Consider the following 24,624-nt stretch of genomic DNA (forward strand, 5'->3'; position numbering starts at 1 on the left):
TGTGTGTGTCCGTATGAGAGAGACAGACTCAAAGAGTGTACAAATACTTGTTTTGGCATTTTCTGCCATAGCGCTAATCCTCTCATGCTGCTCACTCACACAAAAGACAAGCGTCATTGCTACATGGCATGAAGTCAGGAAGTTGTACTGTAGATAAGTGGCGTTGTCTGGAAGCTCCATGACCCTAACAAAACATTGTTATCAAAAGGAAACACTGTTAGACTCTGCAACATGGTTACATGCCCCAGTGGAAAATTAGTTTGAGGCAGCGTCAGTTAGAGCATTGCCCATAAGCAGTACAAATGTCTTGTTCAGTAGGCTTAATGGAAACAGAACGCAGATGCAATTGTATTCTTTCCACCATTATTTTTAAAAATAAATCTTAAAACCCAGCTTTACCAGATTATGTGAAATCAGTTATTCAGGTCAGTAGCTTGGACAAAATAAATGAGAGGATGTTCATTCCCCTCCCCAGCTGCATAATACACTCGTCATTTCCTCCCCATATCTCTGTGATCTGGTGTGAGTCTTAAACTATCTGAGGTTGAATACAGGGCAAAGACAACAGTAAGGGGAGGGGTGAATATGCTGGCTGAGTGCAAAATATTTTAGGCGTGGTTTTCAATTCTTTCCTTATGCACGCTGAGGGTCTTTGGATCTCAGAAAAGGCAGGAAAAAGCAGCAAGAAGTGGTGGAGCAGGTCTCGTGATTCGATAAAGGTCAACCAAATCAGATGTGACTAGAGGAACACTCTGAAACATGGCAACTCTCTGCGGTAACAGTGAGGAGATTTTGAGGGAGGTTCAACACAATGTCAGAGTAAAGGACGAAAAGGAGGATCCTACCGTTCAGATATCTGACACTCTTCTCCCACAAGATGTGTTGTGTGACTCCTGCATGGACAGCCCCAACAAGGCCCTAAAATCCTGCCTGACGTGTCTGGTTTCTTACTGTGAGGCCCATCTCAGACCCCATCTGGAAAACACCAAATTTCAAAACCACCGCCTTGTGGATCCCCTCCACGACATCAACTGTCAGACTTGTGATGTTCATCAGCTTCCTCTCGAACGCTTCTGTCTGATGGACGGCTGCTGTGTGTGTCTGGACTGTGAGAGCCACGAGCACAAAGGGCACTCAACTGCATCTGTAGGGGAGGCACGCACACAGATTGAGGTCTCACACACACACACACACACAGTGCAGTTTATTCAATGCAGAGCATTTAACATTGTGGAATTAATATTTTGTGCCATTTTAAGTTTTCAAATACTCTTTAATTGTTTTAAACAACTTCCCTTTATCATCGAAATATTCATTTAGAATATGTCAGTAATGGTCTTGCATTGGCTCCTAACATATATTCTTATCTGAAAACCTGATGTAGCATCTGATGCAGTCATGTTTGTGACAATTATTTGTAGACTGAGATGCAGCAGAAACAAGAAGAGATCAGTCAGAGTACTACAGCAGCTAGGAGAGCAATTGAAAAGCTGCAGAGCAACAATGACTTAATTAAGGCAAGTTACATTGACAAATATTTCACTACAACCCATTTTCTTTGATTCATCTGCACTTATTTTTTTCTCTTTCCCCTCTTTAGTCTTCAGTGCAAGAGATTTCTGTACTTGTTGAACAGCAGTTTAACAGGATGCAGAAGACTGTGGAGGAGGCCAGAAAAGGGGCGATGGAGCTCCTTGACGGAGAGCAGAGACAAGCCCTCAGACAGGCAGATGGCATCCAGGCACATCTGGAGCAGAGAAAAACAGAGCTGATGAAAACATTGGCTCAAATGAACAAAATGTCCAGGAGCAAGTCTGATGTCGACTTCCTGCAGGTACAAAATATGTGGAATATTTTAAATAATAATTTATGAGGAGAGAAAATGCATGGCTTAGTAGGTGTGAACCCATTTCCGTTTGGGATTAGTACAGAATGTTCTCTAAGGCAAAGAGTGTATTTTGGACTCTGCTTTATTGACAGTGTACACAGAGCAGGCATATCACCTTTGCAGTTGTGTCATGGAGAAGAGCTGTTTTTTTTCCTTTTAATTTTTATTGGTGACATTTGACATATTGAGACAAACATATGACAAGTGATGTAACATAGATAGACGTTACATGACACCACACAGATACAGTGGGACAAGCATCACATTGACTGTGTAGGAAAGAAAGAACAAAAGAATAAAAGGGAAAAAAAACGGTTGCTGGTCTCTAAAGGGATGTAGGTAGAAAGCAGGTGGAGTGGAGTTGGGAGGGGAGTGGGAGTTGGCACCATCCACCAGTAGAATGGTACACACAACGCTGGGGAGGTGGGGCTTTTTTTGTTTTGTTTTAAATATATTTGTAGGGCATAATGGATGAATAAATAAATAAATAGACTCTTTCTTGAGTAGTAGTAGTGCTCAAGACCCTTGGGAGGAAACTGACCACCAGGTGACAAGACCCTCTCTCCAAACTTGAACTCCTGCAGACCCTCGAGGATAGAGCGAATTCTTTGTTGACTCTTTACTGTACACACACATACACACACGCAGATTTTTCTGGATTTCCTGGTGTGAAAAATAATTTTCTTAGTGATAGCAATGAATTTATGAGTAGAGAAAATGCATGTCCTGGTAGGTGTGAACTTGTTTTGGTCTGGGATTAGAACAGAATGTTCTCTGAGGCAAAGAGTTTATTTTGGACTCTGCCGTATTGACAGTGTACACAGAGCAGGCATTTAAGATTTTCAGTTATTTCACAGAGAAGAGCTCTGGATCAGCAGCTTAAATTCGCATCATGATACCTGATCCTTGTTACTTTTCTATTGCTTGTTCTAGGAATACTCAGAGTGGAAGAAAGGAGTGGCAGATACATGTCTGCCCAGTGTGTACATCAACCGCATGGACCATCTAACCTCTTATGTCCAAGTAGTGACTGATACAACACAGGAGCTGTGTGATCTGATTCTCTCCTCCTACAGGGACAAACTGAGCATGTTTTGTAAAGGTGGTGAGTGTATGTTATACTGTTTACTTTATATCATCTGGCTCCTTGTGCCTCAGAAAAATAATGCCTCAGATATGCTTTCTCCAATATTTCTTGCTATGTGTTTTTCCTAGCCATATTAGTGGTATGGCTTAAGAAATGGCAATGTCTGCCTGTCAGTTACCACAACTTTGGTCCAGACTGAAAAAGCTCAGCTCAGAAACTATTTGATGAATTGCCATGAATGTTTGTATGAACATTTTTTGTTGATAAGATGATAAATTCTATATACTTTGGTGACCCTTGACATTTCCTCTAGCATCACCACAATATTTACATTTGTGCCATGAAATTTATGAATTTTCTAATTATAAATTATTCAGTACATTGCAGAAATCCTCATGAATAACCTGTTTTTAAAATGATAAACTAGGTACTAAATCCCAGATACCAGAATCTCAGCTTTCATCCCAACCTGATCCTGAGACCCGAGAGGACTTTTTGAAATGTAAACATTAATACATTGATATATTATGTTGAATCCAACCTGTTCATTTGGCTCATCAGTTATTCACAACTTACATTTCCTCTGTACTGCAGACACAAGGAGTTTGACTTTTGACCCAGACACCACCCATCATTTCCTACGTGTAACAGAGGACAACAGAAAGCTCACCAACACCAGTCCCTGGCAGCACAATTACCCAGACCACCCTGATCGATTTGAGTATTGGCGGCAGGCGATGACTTCACAGAGTATTTACTTGGGGAGGCACTACATTGAAGCAGAGCTAAGTGGGGAAGGTGCTCACGTGGGAGTTGCATACAAAAGCATCGATCGTAAGGGAGAGCAAAGCACCTGTTGCATCACTGGGAGCGACTTTTCTTGGTGCATGGGAAGGAACAGCCGAGGTTTCTTTGCCTGGCATGCTGGTGTGGAGACAGCCTTGGAAGTTACTGATATCGAAAGAATTGGCTTATATGTTGACTTTCACCTAGGCTCTGTGTCTTTCTATGATGTAACTGGTCCGATGAGGCTGCTCCACAAGTACAAGGCTGATTTCTTAGAGCCTTTATATATTACTGTGTGGCTGTCAAAGAAAGATAATGTGGCTTCTCTGGTTAATGCAAAAATGATGCCTCTTCAAATTACCTAACAAACTGCCTAACAAATTACCAGCTGCCATCACTGTGAGCTTGTAAAAGGAAAATAGTACACCATAAATGTTTATTAAGGTTACATAACAAGGTACATAAAGTTGGTATATGTAGAGGATTATTTTTCACATACATGTCATTGATTGTTAAATTTACCGCCATCTAGTGGTACCTCTGCAACATGAGCATAAGAAACCTGTGCAGTAATAGGTGTGTTAGGAATTTACTGCAGCTTTATTGCAACTTTACTGCTCTTGAATGTGATATAAATGAGGAAATAAGTACACAGTTGCCATCAGTTTCTTTATTTGTATTACAAGTTCATTTGGTTATTAAAAGCTTCAATGTTTGTCAGCATGTGTATAAATTTATTTACATAGCTGAATTATCATAAAGCTGTAAGAGGATTTAATGTTTATGGAGGGTGTGTAAAATCATCAAGTTAATACAAAAGTACATTGGAAATCATTAACATGTTCATTGCAGTCAATTTCAGGCATTAAAATCAGTTTCATTCTCATCATAAGCTGGATTTACAAAATACACACCTGTCTGAGTCAGGGAGATTGAATTATTTGTTTCGTTCCCATACAGACCAGGAACATCAGGCAGCATGGTGGGCTTGTCAAACATGGGGTTCTCAAATCCATGGTCAAGAGACCCACCAAGTTCTCCAATATCACTGCTTCTCTTTCTCTTCAAGCTGCTCAGAGATGGCATTGAAGGCATTGATGGCATTTGAACAACGCCTTTACGAATCAGGACAACCACAATGATAATGAGTGTAATCATAATTAAAACTCCAAACACAACTCCAACCACCATGCCTGCACTGCCTCCAGACTGATTGCTGCTGCTGCTGCTACCAGAGGAGGCTTGAAATTCAGCCCCAGTGATTCCGAGGGTAGAGCCATGAGAACGGGCATCCTTCACTATGTCCCAGGCCAGAGCTTCTGCCTGTGTTCCATTCTCTCCATCCAAAATAGCCACCTGGATCTCAGGTGAGATACTAAAAGGGATGATTCCCATCAAACGCTGTGACTTGGAGACTTTAGAGATGCCCAGCTGGATGGATTTGTATTTAGGCAGCACGAGAAAAAGGTGATAGACCCGTTGCCTGTAAGTCTGCAGGTTGAAATCAGCACCATAATGGATGGTGACGATGGCACCGCACACCTCACAGCAGTGGCCTACAGGGAGGAGAGGCTTCTTACAGTTTAAAGATTCACATGTTACACTGCTACAGATCTGCTGATGGTTTACAGAATTCCCACACTCGCAGCCAGAAGGGTCGTCACAGCCTGGGTTCCCAACAGTGACAGCAGAGGATCCGTGAAACTGCAGCCGACCTGAGCGTGAGCTGAGATACTGTGAAAACTCAGATCTGCTATCAAACACCTTCCCTCGCACAGACACAGATTTTACAGGAATGGCAGACTGACTGGAGCTGGTGTCCACTCTGAAGGAGGAGAGCGTTTTAAAAACCACATCATCATACTGGCAAGGGACACTCTCCTCGTGGACTGAGAACAGGAAGTTTCTACCCTGCAGGTCATCCAGAGTTGCAGCCACCTGCCACAGAGCTGGGTTAAACCACCGCAGAGAGTCTGAATCTTTGAACTGGGTGGTGACACCTTGTCCGCAGCCCGGCTCTTGTCCTGCCAAAACATAAAATCCAGCTCCTGAATTCAGGATGAACTCTCCATCGACTGGCAACCTCATCTCCTGCACAGCGTGTGTGGTCTCTACAAACACAGACACTTGTCTTTGGGCTGAAAATTGAACTATGTCATTGCCACATGGAACAGCTCCTTTGTCCCAGTTGGTCTTGTTCTCATAGTTGGTGTCAGGAATCCATTGTTTGTACAGGGCATTCGCTGCCCCGACAAGACAGACGAGAAGGAGCATGTCTGGTGTTTTCAGCATCCTGAATATTTGTGACGCACTGAGAGAATGTTAGATGACCTTTGTTTCCAACCTTGTGACTAACACATGAGTGCACACAGCTTAACAGTAAAGTTGATGAGCTCTGAACCATATCAACCTGTTCTAGCGGGTGACCTGTAAAAGATTTACATAAACACAGACCTGCTTTAAGACAACATGTTTTATCTTTTTGGGTTTTTTCTCTGCATGTTACCAGAATATATTGAGCAAATTCCTAAAATTTGAAGGTTCAATAGACTGCTGATGTGGGCTTTCTCCTATTATCCTGTTTTTCCATAGCTTTTAAGATTACTCTTAAATTCTGTGTTCAGGCATGCACTGGACATGAGCAGGAACAAACTCTTGTTAAAGGTTTCTGGTCTTCCAAAATCTTCAGTTGCTTAATTACTTTGAAGTCAGCCTTTGTTATTTGTACTATGAGCTGTTAAATTAATCAGAAGTCAAGAAACCCAAAATGTAAAATCTCTAAATCTTAGTAACTTTTATGCAGAGCATGCAGTACATGCTCTTGGAAGCAAAGGAAATATTTTAGCTCCTGGTCTCTAATTAAAAGTTAAATGTAATTAGGTTACAAATATATTTCTCACTTTGGTATGAAGTTAAACATCTCCTCAGACTCAAAGCACTCAGTCAAGATCATGTATCATGATATGCTACAGAAACTCAGCATTACACGCAGAAATGCAGTTTAAAACAAAAAAAGGCAAGCACAGAAAAATCAGACTGAATTCAAACGGATTTTTCCTCTCTTGCATAATTGTTGTCAGTGAGTTTAATCGTACACAAAGGGTCAAAGGTGATTTTCAAATGTCTCCGGTCACCAGGGCCAGGTTTTCACTCAGTAAAAATATCCATATAGTAATTGAGTAGTCCTGCTTTTTGAATTTTCTCTGAGGCAGAGTCTCATCTATGCTTGCATGCTATTACAGATAAGTGTGTTGTTTAACACTGAATAACAATAAAAATGCGTTGCCAAACAGGAATCGGCATGGAAGTGTTGACTGCCCCTGAAACGTGTTGGAGGGGTGCTGCGGGTGCGGGGTGAGAAACGAGAGCAACTAATCAGCCGAAACTCACTACACCTGTTTGTCATCATTTACCGCACTTTGTGCGCTGCGTTAGCTTTTTCTGTGCAATCTTACCTGCAGAAAAAGGAACGCTAATTAAGTGATTTTCTGTTTTCCAGCTCACGGTGCATCTGCTTTAATCTCCATAGATGAATTTGAACGTGTTTTAAGTGTCTTAAGACCTGTTTCTGACGTTATTGTGACCCAGAGTCTCCATTTGGTCGAACGGACATCATGAAAACTGTAGCTCAGCAGATGTTACGGACCTGCAACAAACTTTTCTCTAGGTAAATTTAAGTTTGTTTAGTTCAGGGTCTATGACTCTCAAATTAGCTCTAGCTACCCACAAAGCCCCTGAATTAGAAGGAATGGGTGTATAATTTTTTTTAAAGGAAAAGACTAATTCTATTTCAAACAAGATTCTTGGCGTTTTTCTGTGTTATATTTGTGAGTCTTTACAGAGCTAACCTAGGAATAGTCTATATATTTTATATATGATATTTTCTGTTATATTCTTTAGTGGACATATAAAAAAAAAAACTTGTATTTTTCAGATGGTAACCTGAACACCGTTGGGATTATTGCTATTTTACTGCAAGCAAATAATCTGAATGACTACTGTGTCCTTTTTAGAAAAACACCAAATGACATTGTGGAGGCCCATCCATCCAACATAGAAACAGCAGCACAACTGGAAAACATCCAGCATTTTCCCAGTCCTTCCCATCCTCCCAGTGTGGAGGCCGCGAGAGAGAGTGCCCACCATGTGCCGGTAGTGATGGAGAGGGCCCACCATGGTGGTGGATGGCTCCTGTCTGGCATCATCTGCATCAACATCCTGATCCTGGGATGCGCTCTGGTCAGCGGCAGTGCCTTCAACAGCGTGGCCATAACTGCTGTGCACCGGCAGATCTTCCTCATCATCCTCCTCCTCCTCACAATGTTGTGGATGTTCTTTTACACAGTTTTCACATCTCGAAAGGATCAAGCAGTCAAAGACAGCCATGCGGGGCCTGTGTGGCTTAGAGGTAAGAACTCTGTTGGCTCTGTTTTAGATGAGCCTCATTTCAAGGCTTAATCACCTTTTGTATTTTATATTGCAGTTGGACTTGTGCTGTTTGGCCTGCTCAGTCTACTCATGGACATCTTCAAGATTGCTAACTATGTGGGGTACCTTCACTGTGACTCAGCTGTTAAAGTTGCCTTTCCTGTCGTGCAAGCTGTATTTTTGCTGGTCCAGGTTGTAGCATTTTAAGAACATTATTGTTACATGCCAGGCTGACATATACAGTCTTATTTGCACTTGGATGAGTTGGGGAAAACTCAGCCTGTTTTGTTTTTAGACATACTTCCTGTGGATCCATGCGAAGGACTGTGTGCAGCTGCACACAAATTTTACACGGTAAAGCATTTATACTCATTACAGTCAGTTCTTTACTCATTTATCTTTTAATCTTGCAAGACATGCTCATTGCTTCACTCTTTCAGGTGTGGGCTTACTCTTACACTTTCAACTAACCTGGTGGTGTGGATGGCAGCAGTGACTGAGGAATCAGTCCACCAAACTGAGATTCCTGATTTAAATTATAATGTCTCACACAAGATGTACAGAGGTAGCTATGTGTATCATTTCTAATTGGTTTAATTCATGGTCACTGCCACAGGGGGAAAAAAAAAACTGAAAACTGTTCTTCCCATTTCAGCCAGCTATGGCGATAAGAAGTGTAAATGCAGCCACTCAGTGTGTGACACCTTCAAAGTGGCCTACTACTATCTATACCCCTTCAACATAGAATACAGCCTCTTTGCTTCTGCTATGGCCTACGTCATGTGGAAAAACGTGGGTCGTCTTGTGCAGGATCACAGCCACCACAACGTTAAGTTCCGTCCAAAGGACGTGTGTTTGGGACCCTTAACAGGAATACTCCTGGTGGTGGCAGGACTTGTAACGTTTATAGTGTACGAGGTGAACATACTGGAAGAGGACGAGGAGACGAGAAACATGGCCTTACTGATTCACTTTATCATGAATATAGTGATAGTGAGCCTGATGTCCATGTCTGCTGTGATCGGCTGCATTTTCTACAGGCTGGACCGCAGGGAGCATGTGTCGGAGAAAAACCCCACTCGAAGCCTGGATATGGGGCTGCTGGTCGGAGCCTCGATGGGACAGTTCATCATCAGCTATTTCACTATTGTGGCTGTGGTGGCGACAGGAGCCAGAGGCTACCTGAATGCCCTCAACCTGGCCTGGGCTGTGCTGACGGTGCTCCAGCTCGGCCTTCAGAACTACTTCATCATTGAAGGCCTGCATCGGGAGCCCTTCCATGTGATACAGGAAGCAGCTCTGCACACAAATGCTCACGCCTTCCAAGAACATATAGAGATGGGCATTGTAATGGAGAGCAATAAGTCTAGCTACTTCCTGGCTTCAAGTCTTGATAAGCCAAATTGGAAGAGAAGAGTTTTGAAGGAAGTCTGTGCTTTTCTGCTGCTTGCTAACGTCATTGTAAGTTGCATTTATGCTTATTTTTTCTTATATTAACTATAAGTGCAACAGATTGTGTTTTCCTTTTTCCTGCTTATTCACTTACTCTGTTTTGACAGCTGTGGATCATGCCTGCATTTGGTGCTCGTCCCCAGTTTGATCATCCCATGGAGATAAAATTCTACAAATTCACAATGTGGGCCGCTATTGTGAATATTGGACTTCCTTTTGGAATCTTCTACCGCATGCACTCAGTTGCCAGTCTGTTTGAAGTGTACTTAATCTCTTAGCTGAACTTAATTTTTGTGTATTGAGAGTAATTTTATGATAGCTGTTTTATGTATTAAATGTTTAAATTTAACCTGTGAAATTAAAACATTTTTAACTTTAAAGAAGTTATTTATACCTTTAGTTGTCATTACCTGCTGATTTGCTTCCCCAACATTTAAATTCACTTGTGTGTGAGTATAAGGTCATGTGTTTGTGATGTGTTTTAGTCTAAACATGTTACAGATGTTTACATGTACAGTTATTGATGACTGTGAAATTTCACTGGTCATCAAACTACATGATCACTTGAGTAGTCAGAGGTTTGAGGATAGTGACTAAATGACCCCGTGTCAAAGGTTTAAAAATTGCAAAATTATAGTATTTAGAGACATGAAGAGGTACAAGTATCCAGCATCATGATAATTTTGTCTTGCATAAGTGGCCCACTCAATATTTAGCCTATTGCTGCATAAAGATTCTAAGAAAAGAATGACAGCTGACTTTTAATTATCAGTGTAAATATGCCCTTTAAAAGTCAAACCTTTAGCTGATTGATGCTGGAGAAGGACATGGATGGAACACTAGTGGCCAAGGTGTGAAAGTGCAGCTTTCATTTTACACAGCATGTTGTGGCTAAACTCCATACAGAGGGTAGACAAAGACCTTACAATAGCTGTGCAGTTAATATAGATGACCTGTGTTGATTTAACAGTGTTGGCGAGCATCCACCTAGTTATCAATGAGTAAATGGTGACTCTGAACCATTTGTATTGCTTGAAAGTTTCAAGACAGTTGAGATTCTCCATTAAAGCACGCAGTTCAACGACTAACAGAATTCACAGATGCTTATCAATATATATTTCCAGGAAAGTTTAAGGAAAATACAATTTTCAACATCAAGCATTATAAGCATAACCAGCCAGATCTAAATTTAAACCTGGTCATATACATAAAAACATACAATCTGTATTATTGTCTCCAAAATCCTGCAGAGTTACATTATCACATAAACTACAACCATAGTAACAGACAACTCAAAGAGTGCAAGTTCACTTTAAAGCATGGCAAGTACGACGTGAAACACCAATGCTGTGCCATCCATGTTACAAGCCTCTGTTGGAAAGCACCATATCTTCAATTACAACTGAAAAATTAAACATTTCCTCTTTCAAATCAATGCTGTCAAGAAAAGAGCCTCAGCATTCAGTAAACACTCCAGTCATCTCAGTGCTCTGACAGGCATTCTGTGGTCTTGAGGTCTGAAGAAATGTACAAACGTATTTGTTAACGGTCAGTGATAATAATTTAATTAGATCGTCTGTCCTCTTAATCTGAGCGTAATCTCCTCACTCATAGGGATGACTTTCCTACACAAGCCAGTGGTGTAAGGGGCAAGCACTATGAAGATGATCATTACAGTGGAAAGTTAAACACAGTGAGGTGTACTGGGAAACCAGCAGATACCGCAGGGAAGAGGAACCCTGGCGGTCAACAGTCCCTTGTTTTATGACCAAAAAACCTTCTGTCTACATCCTCTGAATCTCAAAAAGGCGGACATCAGTGTCATACCAGATAGGAGGGTCCACATTGCTAGAAAAAAAAAGAACAACATATTAGTTTTAGTCAGCGTGGAAAAAACGACTATTTGCATAATGCTCATCTCTTATGTCTGACTCACCGCAAATAGACAACACCCCACATGTAAGTGCGAAACCACATGGCTGTGCCTGCGTTGGCCTGATACTTTCTAATGAGGATGGGGTGAGGAACTGGCAGCAGGCCCACTAATGTGCCATGCTGGAGAAACTTCAGGATTTCTGATTCATCTGTTAAACCCCTGCAGAGAAATGTGAGCATGTATGAAAAAAAAATTGTGGTAATATCTGAAAAGAATCTCAGCCAATATACAGTATGTTTACATTCTGACCAAAAAAAGGCATAGAAGTGTTTACATACTTGTCAATGCAGATCTTCTCCACCTGGGGAACTAACACTTGAAGAAGACGCATGATAGTCTGCAGGGGTAGCTTACACTTCCAGGAGAGCACCTAGGCCAAAAAAAGGAAATCTGGATCAATTACTCATTCTGCCAAATATCAAACAATATCAAATGTATCAAAATATAAAAGCAAACATGAGAGTAAAATATATTACCCAGTCTGGTGTGGGAGCCCAAAACGATGTTGAAGATGCACTTGACAAACGTCTTCTCTCCATTTCAGCTTCAGTGTAGAAAACATCCTGACAATGTGATAAAAATAGATTTACCAACATGCATATGCTTTTAAACAAACACATAAACTTAGAAACATGTGCACACACTTACTTCATTATCTCTCCCTGAGTTCGACTCTGTATCACTGGTCCCGGCGACTGCACTTTGGTCTGGTTGGACAGTGTGTGAGGAGTCTGTCTTTGGGACGGACACCATGGTGCCATCCTCTGACACCTGTGACTTCTCTGTGAGTTTATCAATGCCTGCAGGAAACCATGAGTCACAGAGAACCAGTGACTGCTAAGAGGAAAAGTTCATATCCCATGCTACCAAGTTGGGCTGTGTATGAGACAGACTTCTACCCCACCGTCAAGAGATAGTAATTACAAAATGTGAAAAGTACAGTAAGTTGACCAGTTTAACATTAAAATAGGACGTAGAGTCAGTACCTGGCATAGCGACCAGACTGGCCTTCAGTGTACCAGGCTCCGCTGGCACAGCAGGGTGAGAGCCCTCCATGGACACAGTCTCCTGTGAGCTTGTGCGGGATATGACATCTGGCGACTTCCTCTTCCTCTGTAAAGCCTTTTGAATGGAAGCTGGATCAGATGGCAGGTTGGCCAGCTGGTGGAACACGTTACGTTTGCGGATGATGGCATACACCAGGTTGCAGTTTCCTGAAGGTGAATGAATGGACAGCAGATGTTTCTACAAAAGCTGCAAAACAAAGCCCTTTCTAAAACTCCGATGTTTACAATAGTCAGCTTTCTCTCACCGTCAAACTGGTACTGGATGATGTTGTTAAAAGCCTCAAGAAGGAAGAATACAAGGTGATGGTTCTGGGCTGCAGAGAACAGGAACCAGCTAGTAGAGAAGGCCTCCAGCAGGTGGAGCAGTTTGTTGGCTGCCACCATGGACAGGCTCTTCAAATAAGGAGAAACTGCATAACAAGCAGAAGAAATATATATTTAAAAAAAACAGTAACAGTATAACATCATTTCTGTTATTTAATAAAAAGTAACAACTATTTCTTATGACGTGTCAAAACATTTGATATTGCAAATGAAATCTGTGCATTGCCCAACAGATGGCGACAAAGCAATTCACCATTTACAACAATGGTGAGTAGGCAGTCAAACAGAGGCTGGAGTCGCTGGTGGCCTGTGGTGATAATCTTGTGAAACACCTATAAAACAAACAGAATGACAGCTGTGAGCATGGGCTGCTTTTTTTTTTTAATTAGCCAGCAATAAAGCACATTAGCATTTCAGATGATGTAATGTAGCTGGTGTCTCACCACTATAAGCAGGTCAGCGTGAGTCCCTGTAAACACCGGAATATCCATGGGCACATGGATGGAGTAGGGCTTATTCAAGCGCACACCAAAGTTTCTCTCCCCGCTCAACAGCAGCAAAATGAACACGCCAATGTGCATGAGTCCAACACGGGCTGGACCCAAGGAAAACATTAAAATAAATGCACATGATAGGCAGAAGTTTATAAGTTGCACGGAAACTGATAACACTGGGATGGCACTTACACTGGTCAGCCCTGGCATCATTCAGGTAGTAGAGTATCGGAACCAGAATATCCAGCACATCACTGCTCTTCAGAACAAAAAACAGGAATTTCTGCCAGGGAAAAACAAAGGGGACTGTGTTGAACAAAGGAGGCACAGGCTTTTAATGCCTCATCTTACCAAAGAAACTCTTCATTCTAGTTATTTCCAACCTTATTGAAGTCGCATAGCTTCCAAAAGAGCACCAACAGCTCTTGGTGGAACTGGATCTTCTTTGTGGAGTTAGGAAGGTAAGTCTGAGTCAGAGGGTTTGTCAGCAGACGAGCTAGGCCCTTCAGTACAAAGTCAAAGTCCTGTCAATGGGAGAAAACAAGACATTTTGGATAAGTGATTTTTTCAGGGGAAATCTTTGCGTATTTCAAGGAAATAACAAAATAAGTACCTCCTCTCTGTGAATCCTGGACAAATAATTCACAAATAGGTTTTCAGGGCCTGTGGGCTACACAAAGATACAGAGATTTGTCTGAATTACATTAAACACATGCCATATAGTCATTGGATTGATTTTTTTTTCCTGTGGTTTTGGTGTTGTACCTCTTGTTCCTCCATGCTGGATGGGGAGGCAGGGCGGTGGGGAACCCCTCCGTCGTGCTCCAGTGTCACAATAAGGATCTGTACAGCCTGCTCCACCAGCTGCTCCCGGTAGTCAGAGAAGAGCAGGTGGTTGTACGGGATGCCGTAGCCCACCGGATCATAGGCACACACGACATTCAGCAGAGAGGTGAACAGAGGCAGAGCATGTCTAGGGACAAAGACAATGAAAACCATGTTAGAGAATCATGTGCATGTGTGAGTCTTTAGCTGTCATTACATGCAAAAAGTTTTCATAATGAAAATTATAATGTGCTATAATTTGTAATTTATATTAGTCAACGCAGACATTATGTAGTACATACAGTTACTTGAGCATGAAAAGTCTTGACTTTGGAAATAGTAGTTTGACAAAAAATGAAAGTAACTTCAAGTCTTCTTACAAGCTTTTATTACTGATATCACTTGTACATTACCTATTTTCTGTGGAACAGAAGAAAGTCACCCAGGGGTTGAGGACATTGTTGTCCGACGAAGGAGGCAGGTACATGGCCTCAGAGAAGCAGGTTAGTAACAATCTCAGCAACTCTGTCCTGAGGAGGATCAGAGACAAAGATACAGAGGCAGACAGAATCAAAGAGCTGGTCAATCCGACACGTAGACGAGAAAGTAAAGACTGTGATACATATGCTGCCAAGCACAGTTGGACACAGTTGGTCGACTCACCTATTCAAGTCATGGATGTAATTGAGAGGGGGGGACTGTGCAAAGCCTACCCCTGCCTCCCAGATATATTCACAGCTGTCTATAGACTGCATGTTTTCTACTGAGTCCTGGATGGGGCAACAAAAACATTCAAATGTAATTATTTAAAAACTAAATCTTTACGTATGGAAAGATCACTTTTATTGTTTTATTGAGACTGTTGGTAAGAAATGGTATGTGCACACGTCTCCAAAATATAAGCCTTATTTTTCCACTTGCTTACACTTCTTCCTGCTTTGGCCCAATCAGAGAACAAACAATAGCTTGTTTTATGGAACAAACAACCATATCTGTCACTTTTCTGAGGAGGACAGTAACTTTCTATGAAGTGCAATGTATCCATTTTGCGGTTTAGGGAAGAACTGATAAAATGACAGGGACTAGACTACAGTTCACCATTGTGGTCTGCAAAGTTGCAGCCTGACATACAATTCCTTTCACATGAAGGGTGAGGAATTCTTTCTGGTGACACTGACAGTGTATCATCCACCATGATCTATTTCTACTTCCTCTCCTCAGAGAAACTTGACAGGTTGGTTGGGCAACTTTAGACAAGGAAGAAGGAAACAGTGTTCAAAAAACATGCTTAGCCTTTAAAACAATTTATTTTAGAGTTCAGACCAAAAAAAGTGAAATGCTTGTGTTCCTGTGTTTCACTATTGTCATAATGTGTCAGAATCTTTTTATTTATTTACTGGCGATGAGATGACAAATTGATCACTGTGCCTTGCACAGTGTTTTAGGACACTGAGAACTCACAGGGCCTCTCTTGTGACTGTGCACAGTGAAGTCAGGGCAGAAGAGCAGGTCAGCGATAGCCAAGAGCAGCGACTCGGCCAGTGGTCGAGCTCCCTCGTCATCATCCAGCTCATCTGTCTGGAAAGGAAGGATATATTTATGAGGCTAGATCCAGATGTTGAACATTATTCTCTACCCTTCATAGGTGTTGCTCTGGCTTGGAAAAAATGGTTCAGTGAGGCTGAAATGACCTTGCAGCGTTATATTTCCTGCTGAACAAGAAAAAAAGAAAATGTATACCTCCTCACAGCTGGAATGAGGAAACCAATTCAAATGATTAGCTGAGTGAAGGATATCTACTCATGAAAAGGATGAAAACACTGTATTTTTGTAACTTAGCTATTTTTAGGAACAAAGAAAAACATCTTATGCTCAAAGTAAAATCAGTGTTGAAAGTGAATAAAATCTTGTTTTGATGCTTATGTTTATAAGTTATAAGTTTTTTTTTGAAATTGGCATTAAAATAAGGTTCTTTTTGTTGTGCTCACTCACCCCAGCCCGACCAGCACCAGGCACTGTTGACCAGAAGAATCCTCTCCAGTCCTGGTCCTCAAAGATGTAAGGAAGGATGCGGGTCAGGACGCGAGTGCAGTTCAGGATCACCTGCTTTTCCCTCTCTGTGGGGCAGCCAGACTCCGCACCCTGCACCAGCTTCTCCACGGCCTGAAGAGTAAGGAAACATGGCCAAGGAGGAACATGGGAGTGCGTATGTTTGGGACGAGAACCTCTGCTGAGAGGAGCACACTGTTCGACTGTTTTACGTCACACAGATGAAACTTGCCATAGTGTTTTTAATTCAATTTTAGTAATCCAATTTGCTTCAGCAACATTGGTGCTAGTTCTCAGTTGGCAAATGAAGAATTAAGCCGTCAACATGCACAGTATGATAACAAACAGTTTCTGGCATGTTTTTCCATCAAAAATGATGGTAGTACTGTTTTTTACATGTTTAAACAACATCCAATTCTTTGTAAATCCAGATGAGGCTGGATGGGCAGTGAAGAAAAACGTCTACAGTGAGCATGTTCTTAAAATATACTATATACTAGATGCAACATCTGAACAAAGGCAACTTTGTTCAGATGTTGTCAACAATGCTGAAGCGTCTCGATTTGGTTTGGGTCAGTAAGAATGAAGCTAAGTGCGGTAGCTACAGTTTTACTGACGAACTGCAGCACCTTGTGAATTGTTCATTTCAAGTTTGTGTATAATTGATATCATTTTCACTGGGAACTATATATCTACACCTTGTTTCTTCTGACAATCAAAATATTTATCCTTTGAGATAGTGATGTGTGCTGTTGTTTTGGGCCTTTAACAAAGATTTACTGTTGAAAATTATTCATTATGAACATTTAATCAACAGCCTGCTGCGGCCTGTGTCTAAAATAGTTAATAAACCCCTTTGAATCAGCTCAGCTTCAAGGGCTGTCCTCTCTTCCTCTTTATTTAATTAGGCTGTGAGTACCCAGTATGTCTGTTTTGTTTCTGATAGGCAGCTTCAAATGGAAGCTGGGAGCAAGAGACAGGAAGCGAAGGGAAAGGAAGGGGAGTTGACTCACTTATTCCCACATCTTAGAGCACGAGGCAGTGCCCCGCTGACAGATGCCAGTGCTGGGCTCTAACAAACAAAATCTTGCATTGTTTCAAAATAATGTTATTGCACAAGGTACCTTTAATGTAAGCATGTCCTCATGCAATCTTATCTCCAACATCACAAAAAAAAAAAAACATTACAGGGATGTCACTGATGTTTTCTATGAGTACTACCTTATAGCAGAGGGTTGCTAAATTTGAGGGGGACTCCTCTCGAACAGCTCTTATCTCTGCAGCTGGCACCAGCGCAAAAACATCCTGGACCGTGGTGGTGGTGTCTGCCCAGAACTGGTCCCAGAAGGCATCATCTGTGGCTTCCACTGGCTGTAGAAAATATGTTTACATTTCATTTCCCTCATAACTGAGCCAAAGAAATCTTTCTGTGTCACTGAGATTTCAAATACAGTGGCCTGACTGGTCTTGCATTGCATTGCAGGGCATTAAAATATCATTTTGCCCTTTTCATCATAATTCACACATGGTTGTTTACTCTTATACAGCTCACCCAGGGCCTACCTAATGGCAATGTAAACACAAGCTCTGCTCTAGCAACAGTGGGGAAGCATTATCTGGCACACTGATCTAAGCACAGTCCACCTGCCGCATCTGCAAACGTGGTCATTTCGAGACCTGCGTCACTAGCTTTGATTTAGCTACGCCATCATTTTGATCTTATCGTCAAAAACTAGACACGTACATGTATGAATGAAGGTTTCTGGTCATCTGCATCGCACAATCGACCGTCATTTAATCCAGCAGTTAAAGACAAATACGATCTATTAGGAGTTCGGTGCATGCAAGTCTTTTCCATCGACCTTTGAAACATTTCGATTATTGTTAAAATAAATAATGAATTGTGAATTTAAAAAAGATGTATGTAACATGAGACAGTTTTGGGGGTTTTTTGCCACATAAGAAGCGCATTCTCATCTCCTCGGTGATGCTCTCCGGTGCGCTCATCGGCTCTGTCTCTCTATGCATAAGCCTTTATTCAATTGTATGGAAGCGCATATACCTGTGTTTTGGTTGTCAGCTGAATCACCGCTTTCCTGAAGTTCAATTTTGAGTCGGTGCTGCCCATGGCGATTATTTCCCTTTATACCAACAGGACCGCTGCAGCTGAGGATCACTGATAATCTCACCTCCGTCCTTCGCTTGAGTCATTGGCGGAGGCGTTTTTTTTTTTTTTTTTTTTTTTACATTATTGGCTGGCTGGACGGGCTGCACTACTGGGTGTAACTTCCGGGTTGTGAAGATGTCAACCGTTCAGTTCGGTTAGATGTTTTGTTTCCAGCATTTTAACTGCTATGTGCAAAATAATATTTTTCTAATGTCCTTAGGCTGGAAATTGTTCCATACTTTGGTACAAGATTATCACAGTGGTTTTAGGGGATGATGGACAGCTGCTCATCTGTCTTTTACATTATAGATCTATTTTTATTGCAGACACAGTTCGGTATTTTCGACCCTTAAAGCAATTTTTACGTCCATCTACAGTGTGTCAAATAAAACCGTTCTGTTGTAAACAGCGACATCTTTTGGTGAAATTCATATCATGTCAGGCCATAGGCCAGTGTTTGTCGATTGGGGCTCTTCATTTAGGTTAATTACATTTTTATAAGAGGACATAAATGAATAAACTCGTGGTGTTTAGCGAACTTCAATGAATCGTTAAATTAAAAAGCAGATTTGTTGTAGACTTCTGCACTGCGAAAAATGCGCCAATCTGTGTATGTTGCCTTAATGTGCATTTCGTAATCTCCTATTTTCTTTTCGAAATTATCTTACCCGTATGGCATATGTGTAAACTACAAAAAAAGTCACTTTAAGTACCATCACTGTCATTATAACTCTCGCACTGACTACAATTTACATATGCGGAGCCACAAGATACTGTACTAACGTCAACAACTAGCAGAGCATACGTTTGATTTTCCGAGAGCCCGTAAAAGCACCATTACTGGTCTCTGCGCAGCCGCAGTATCATGTAAACACAACTTCAGCGGTTGACTGTGGTTTTTATCTCGGGCTAATATCGCTAGCTAAAATAAGCTGAAAGAGCTGTAATCTTACTCAGGTTGTGGTACAAAGATTGTTAGCCTTTCATGAGAGAAACTAAGCGATTTCTGCGGTATGTGCTGTCGTCAGCTAAGTAATTAAGATAATCAGCTAAGCAGGTTAGCTAGCGGTGGCGCTAGTTTTAGCTTGTAGCCAATGATAAAGCGTTTGGGGCTGGCTTGTTAACTAGCTAACCCGTTAACGCCCGACCTTCTTGGTAGTTTAATAGTGTATAGTTAGTCGCAATTGCTGATCATTTTGATAGGCCAAAATGACTAATGGCATCACGTCATTATTCAGCATAATTAGCTAGCCAGGCAATGTTAGTTTTGCTAACTCAGGTGATAGGCCGTCGACTGACAGGAAACAAGCTACGTTAACAAATCAATAACAGCAACCAGCCGGGTCCACCAGTCTGGTCATAACAAATACAAAAAGGAAACTCGTCGTGATCGATTTAGTGCCATCATATGTTGACTGAAAACAGGTGAGTAAGGCCTACCATAGTTAATGTAACACTAGCTGATATAATGTTTTTTGAAACAAATAGTGGAAATCGGGACTGTGGCCTTTATTAGCCGCTCTCAGTGTTCATTAATGCTAACAGATGATATGGATTCACATATGCGAGCAGCATTTGTTACACTAACGAAATGACTATATGAGTTTGACTGTGTTTTTTGCTTTTCTTGTTCTGTTTGTATTGTTTTGCCGTTGGTAACACAGCTAGCCTTGGGGGTACAATAGCGGCAGCTAGCAATGTAGTCAAGAGCAGCATTATGTAATGGTTTTAACGTTTCATACTACGCGAGTATAGCGTTATGTATACACTTCAGCAGAATTATTTAAAGGTGAATAGATAGTGTTCATGTGTTTTCTGGAAAATCTGCCAACCGTCCTTAGATGTACTCTGATTTCAAATGCTGCTTCCACATTTTTAAGAGGTTGGTAACTACTGACGCATAGCAGACCGGCACTGTGATATATGTATCTGTGTGTTTTATAAGTCTATGTGCTTGTGCCCAAACAGGAAACGGCAGCGCAGTGGTGGTGATGAGGAGAATGGCCACCTGGTGCCCCAAGCCAAAAGGCAGAGCAGAGCTCATCCTCTCTCTCCTGAGCCAGGCCGGGATGCCTGGGACTCTGAGGTACAAACGAGTGTCAGTGAATAAAAAATCCTGTTTCTGATGAAAGTGAAACTGAAGCTGGGCATACAATTGTCCTAGATTTACTTTTAAGCAACGGCAAATTTTATTAGACATTAGGTCGCTTTTACACCAGTAGTTCGATTCACTTGGTCTGAAAAGACAAAATACATTGATGCCTTTTTTAGTTCTAGTCTATTTTCTGGACACACAGATGTATTGCAAACAAAGAGGTGTAAATCTTGGTTACTATCATCCTGCATGTGCTTGAGACGGAAATCGAATGTGGTGACTAAAAACATGTCTTGTGCGTATTTATTTTTGCTGGTGGTAACATTGAGCTCATTAGAAATAGGAGATCACATTCTCGATTATCCTCATGATCAGCAGAGGGATGTAATAGCAGTTTCGCAGTTGCATTCATTCTAAAATCATGTGGTGGTTCTTTCACACCACCAACAAAACCACAGTCAATTTGCTTGGAAGTGGACAAATAGCATCTCTACACAGGAGGTGTTGCAGCTGCATTTTTCAGTCAGTCTGTCAAGCACATATGACAGACCAGATTGCTTCTATTTTAGTCAGTCCAGTTGTCTGCATATGTGGTGGCACCTTACTTATGCCATATGCGCATAGATTGGCATGAAGTATATTTTTACACTTCACGTCTAATTTCCGTGTGAACTACAGTGATTGTGTGTTCTGCTCTCAGAGCCAGAACTTGGGTGACCTACACTCAATACTGTGCATGAACGCATCCTGTGTAGACACACATGGAGCACTGCAGCTGCTCTGCTAATGTGCTGCTTTTGGTAGGTTTGCTGTGTAAGGTCCACATCATAGATTGACTGCTTTTACACCAGCATGTTGTTTTAGAGGCATCATGGTTTATCGGGTCATTGTGGTGTTTTGGCAAATATCATACCTTATCTTAAAGCATGTCAGTTTTGAGTCTTTGAATTTCACAAAATAAAATCTTAAATTAATGCCACTTTAGTCTCTGAAATGTATTGCCATGTGATTCCATGTGAACCCCTCGGTGTTGACAGATTCTTATCTCTCTGGTCTTAAACAATGGACTATGTTTGCTAGCACAGTGCTAATCTTGACAACTGCATTTCAGTCATCCAACAGTGAGAGCAGCAGCAGCATCAGCAGTCCAGAACATGCGGCTGGGAGCTGTAGCAGTCAGTGTGTTGTGGGCCCCTGCAGTCCCCTCAGCACAGGCGACTCCTTAGAACTAGCCGGCCCTACAAACCTGGTGTCCTACCTGCAGATTAACCGCATCCTGAAGGAGGCCCACTTCCAGAGCCTGCAGAGCCGAGGCCAGTTAAGAGACACATGATGATGTATTGTCCCTCTGTCAGCCACCAGAAGACCAAGTCTCTGAAGCATGCCGGAGTGCCACATGCTGAATCACTTCCCCACCCATCTCCAGTTACTGTGATATCTCACAGCTCTGCATTTCTGTGGATGGAGATCAGCTCCTGGTCAGGTATCTCGAGGGTGTTCATCATTCAAATAAATCAAAGTGATAATCATTTTAGCAATAATAACCGTGTGATCCACTCAAACATTTTTTGTGATCCACTTGATTTCTGACCAGTCTGGTTTACATGCTGCTCTAAGAGCCTTTATAGTGACTGCTTGATGATGATGAATCCCTCTGTTTTGTCTTTAAGTGTTGTATGAAAACAGTGCTACTGGAGCTGCACAAATGGCACCAAACACAATTTTAGGCCGGTCAGTGTGACCCGTTTAGTCTCCTAGTAGGGTACTTGGTTGTTTTATGCTGAATCTGATGTCTGTGTAAGTACATGGACCAGTCTCAGGGAGGATTTGCACTTGTCTTGGACTGCTCATTGTTTTCACATTCAGACAGGGACTCCTTTACAGGGGGCTGTAGAAGCCATGGGTGTGAACTTGGCCAAGGAAGTAGTTATTTTCTGTCTTTATTTTGTTAGTTAATAGAGTATTTAGAAATCTTGTCATTAGATTTGAGTAAAGTGTAGTGGAGATTCAGGCCATGGAGTAAGTAATTTGGTTTTAGCAGGGTTCATAATTAAAAATGGCTCCATAACACTGCCAGATAGGGAGTTTTGAATATTTTTGCAGATTTTACATCAGATACTGTGCTTAGTCAAGGTTAAAAAATCTGTCCAATTCATCCCATATTCAGCTATTAGTACAAATGCATATTGAATTGCAGATCCAGTTCCAGGTGCTGATTCAAATTTTATACACACATTTGATTGTTAAAATTTAGTGCACCCTTGGCAGTGGTGTCCCCAGGTGTTATTTTCTCACTATCAATTTTATGTGTTATTTTCTCCACATCATGTAATAGAAAAATGATTTGAGCTCTTGTGAGCACAAAATTTTCCAATCTCGACATAACCCATCTGGTCTTCTCACGATCATTAAATAATAACACTATAGATTGTGACATTGGAGTAATCCTCTATAGTTTGCAGCATTGCCAAATGTAGCTTGTGTTGATAACTGTTGTTATAATAAACTAATGCAACTACAACCAAAGGAAAAGTCCATGTAATGTCACTGTAATACTTCCTTATAGGGAGTCATGGTGCACCTATGCTAGTGAGCTAGTCAGCAATTAGTTAACAATATGATGACCTTGGACACAAAGCAATATTAGGTAGATATTGCATAATGTTTGTGGATTACGAACAGATTGAGGTATACTCCACCCTGTAGATTGATTTATGATAAAATCTATTATGAGATAACTGTCGAGATCATGAGAGAATAATTTAGGACATTTGAATTATTATGATATTAGGTGAGATAAATTGAGCAGTTACTTTTGTTTGTCTCATGATCATGGGAAAAATGTAATGCGATCACAACATTGCCAACTTCAATTTTCTCATGACCACAAATAGCAAACAACAAAAGTAACACCCATGAACTCTACAACCTTCCAAACTTTGTAGACTTTCTCAATCTTTTTTTTTTTTTTTTTTTTTTTTGTGGCATTTGAGCGTGTAGGGAAATGTAGTTGTTTCCAGTAGGGGTTACAGTACAGCTTTTAGGAACAAAAAGACATTCCCCTGGCTTTGTTTGCAGTATTACTGGAGCCACTAAAATGCTGTTTTAATTGCAAACGAGCCTTTCTGCCTGTGCACTACCATTCAGTGGTTGCTGTATGAATGCCCTTGTGCACTGAACATCCAGGTACAAGCACTGACCGTAAGGCTGTGCGTCTCTCCTTTTCTTAAAGCGGGATTGGTTTCGTTGCCGAGCCTTTATCCCAGGAGTAAGCTCAGCTGTTTATTTTTGTTATTATTTTTTCAGACTGGTGCGTCAGAGATGAAAGCATTTTGAAGATGTGTGTTTTTTTTTTTTTTATGATATATTTTTTGTACTTCATAATGTACATGACATTAACCTGCCATTGATTTTTTTTTCTTGTAAATATCCCTTCATTTCGAAAATTAAAATGAATGTTTTTGAACAAAGACATTCTTTACTCTTTTTCATATGCATAACATTTTGCATTATTTTTTTCATTGTGAAATAAGTTACAGAAGGTAGAAATGTGAAAGCAGTACTAAATAAATCCTAAAAATGGTGATGTCGGGATAGTTTGGGTCAATTTGTAGTGCGCTTCAGTGAGGAAATACCTGTTAGGTTTGCATGCTATGTACGGTACATACAGGAATTCCCTCTATCCTCCTTTTTTCCACCTAATGGCCAGTAATGAATGACTCCCCATGCATTGAGACCATCATTAATGAGATATGACCTGTGTCTAAGGGAGGAGTAGTGAAAGGTTTCTTTAATTAGCGCACTACATGTCCTTGTCTTGTCACAGACACAGTAACAGATTACATACATTAATGCACCACACGTAACCACGGTTACCTTGCTGGCTACTGTGGGTCCTCATTACCTGCCTCCTTTGATTCCCCCGCTCCACCTCCACCAAGTTAGAGATGACGAATGAGCTAATGATAATTCAGGATTAGCAATCTTTCTGCATCGTGACAACATACCTCGCTCTTTTCTCAGGTG

General features: G+C 41.3%; 5 protein-coding genes across 6 annotated transcripts; 3 read left to right on the top strand and 2 right to left on the bottom strand.

The window, feature by feature from the left end:
* The first annotated feature begins 640 nt into the window (after positions 1-640).
* Positions 641-4,481, top strand: LOC121199087 (tripartite motif-containing protein 16-like). Of its 2 annotated transcripts, none has more exons than XM_041063556.1 (6): positions 641-1,173; positions 1,422-1,517; positions 1,601-1,834; positions 2,822-2,990; positions 3,403-3,477; positions 3,570-4,481. In XM_041063556.1, the coding sequence occupies exons 1-6, from the start codon at positions 760-762 to the stop codon at positions 4,124-4,126; spliced, it is 1,545 nt and encodes a 514-aa protein (XP_040919490.1). In that variant the 5' UTR covers positions 641-759; the 3' UTR covers positions 4,127-4,481. The 2 variants fall into 2 exon arrangements, with proteins under 2 accessions (XP_040919490.1, XP_040919488.1); XM_041063554.1 differs by having other exon boundaries at positions 642-1,173; positions 2,822-2,993.
* Positions 4,482-4,590: 109 nt separating this feature from the next.
* On the bottom strand, positions 4,591-6,203 carry amn (amnion associated transmembrane protein). The gene has a single exon (XM_041063557.1). The coding sequence runs from the start codon at positions 6,051-6,053 to the stop codon at positions 4,620-4,622; it is 1,434 nt and encodes a 477-aa protein (XP_040919491.1). The 5' UTR covers positions 6,054-6,203; the 3' UTR covers positions 4,591-4,619.
* A 1,087-nt stretch (positions 6,204-7,290) lies between these two features.
* LOC121198718 (proton channel OTOP2-like) lies at positions 7,291-9,976 on the top strand. The gene is made up of 7 exons (XM_041063015.1): positions 7,291-7,428; positions 7,775-8,169; positions 8,245-8,381; positions 8,485-8,543; positions 8,630-8,754; positions 8,845-9,650; positions 9,749-9,976. Exons 1-7 carry the CDS (start codon positions 7,376-7,378, stop codon positions 9,917-9,919), a joined length of 1,746 nt encoding a protein of 581 aa, XP_040918949.1. The 5' UTR covers positions 7,291-7,375; the 3' UTR covers positions 9,920-9,976.
* A 789-nt stretch (positions 9,977-10,765) lies between these two features.
* Positions 10,766-18,532, bottom strand: hid1a (HID1 domain containing a). The gene is made up of 19 exons (XM_041062789.1): positions 18,399-18,532; positions 17,558-17,707; positions 16,280-16,450; positions 15,749-15,865; positions 14,951-15,057; positions 14,701-14,817; positions 14,228-14,435; positions 14,076-14,132; positions 13,846-13,986; positions 13,655-13,745; positions 13,412-13,563; positions 13,222-13,300; positions 12,890-13,054; positions 12,564-12,791; positions 12,226-12,377; positions 12,054-12,140; positions 11,856-11,947; positions 11,578-11,736; positions 10,766-11,489 (listed from the first exon to the last, which is right to left on the bottom strand). The coding sequence occupies exons 1-19, from the start codon at positions 18,462-18,464 to the stop codon at positions 11,426-11,428; spliced, it is 2,403 nt and encodes an 800-aa protein (XP_040918723.1). The 5' UTR covers positions 18,465-18,532; the 3' UTR covers positions 10,766-11,425.
* An 843-nt stretch (positions 18,533-19,375) lies between these two features.
* On the top strand, positions 19,376-24,062 carry LOC121199040 (protein FAM104A). The gene is made up of 3 exons (XM_041063485.1): positions 19,376-19,928; positions 20,472-20,589; positions 21,710-24,062. Exons 1-3 carry the CDS (start codon positions 19,912-19,914, stop codon positions 21,929-21,931), a joined length of 357 nt encoding a protein of 118 aa, XP_040919419.1. The 5' UTR covers positions 19,376-19,911; the 3' UTR covers positions 21,932-24,062.
* Positions 24,063-24,624: the final 562 nt, after the last annotated feature.

Source organism: Toxotes jaculatrix, chromosome 18 (genome assembly GCF_017976425.1).
Source record: "Toxotes jaculatrix isolate fToxJac2 chromosome 18, fToxJac2.pri, whole genome shotgun sequence".
Lineage (NCBI taxonomy): Eukaryota > Metazoa > Chordata > Actinopteri > Toxotidae > Toxotes > Toxotes jaculatrix.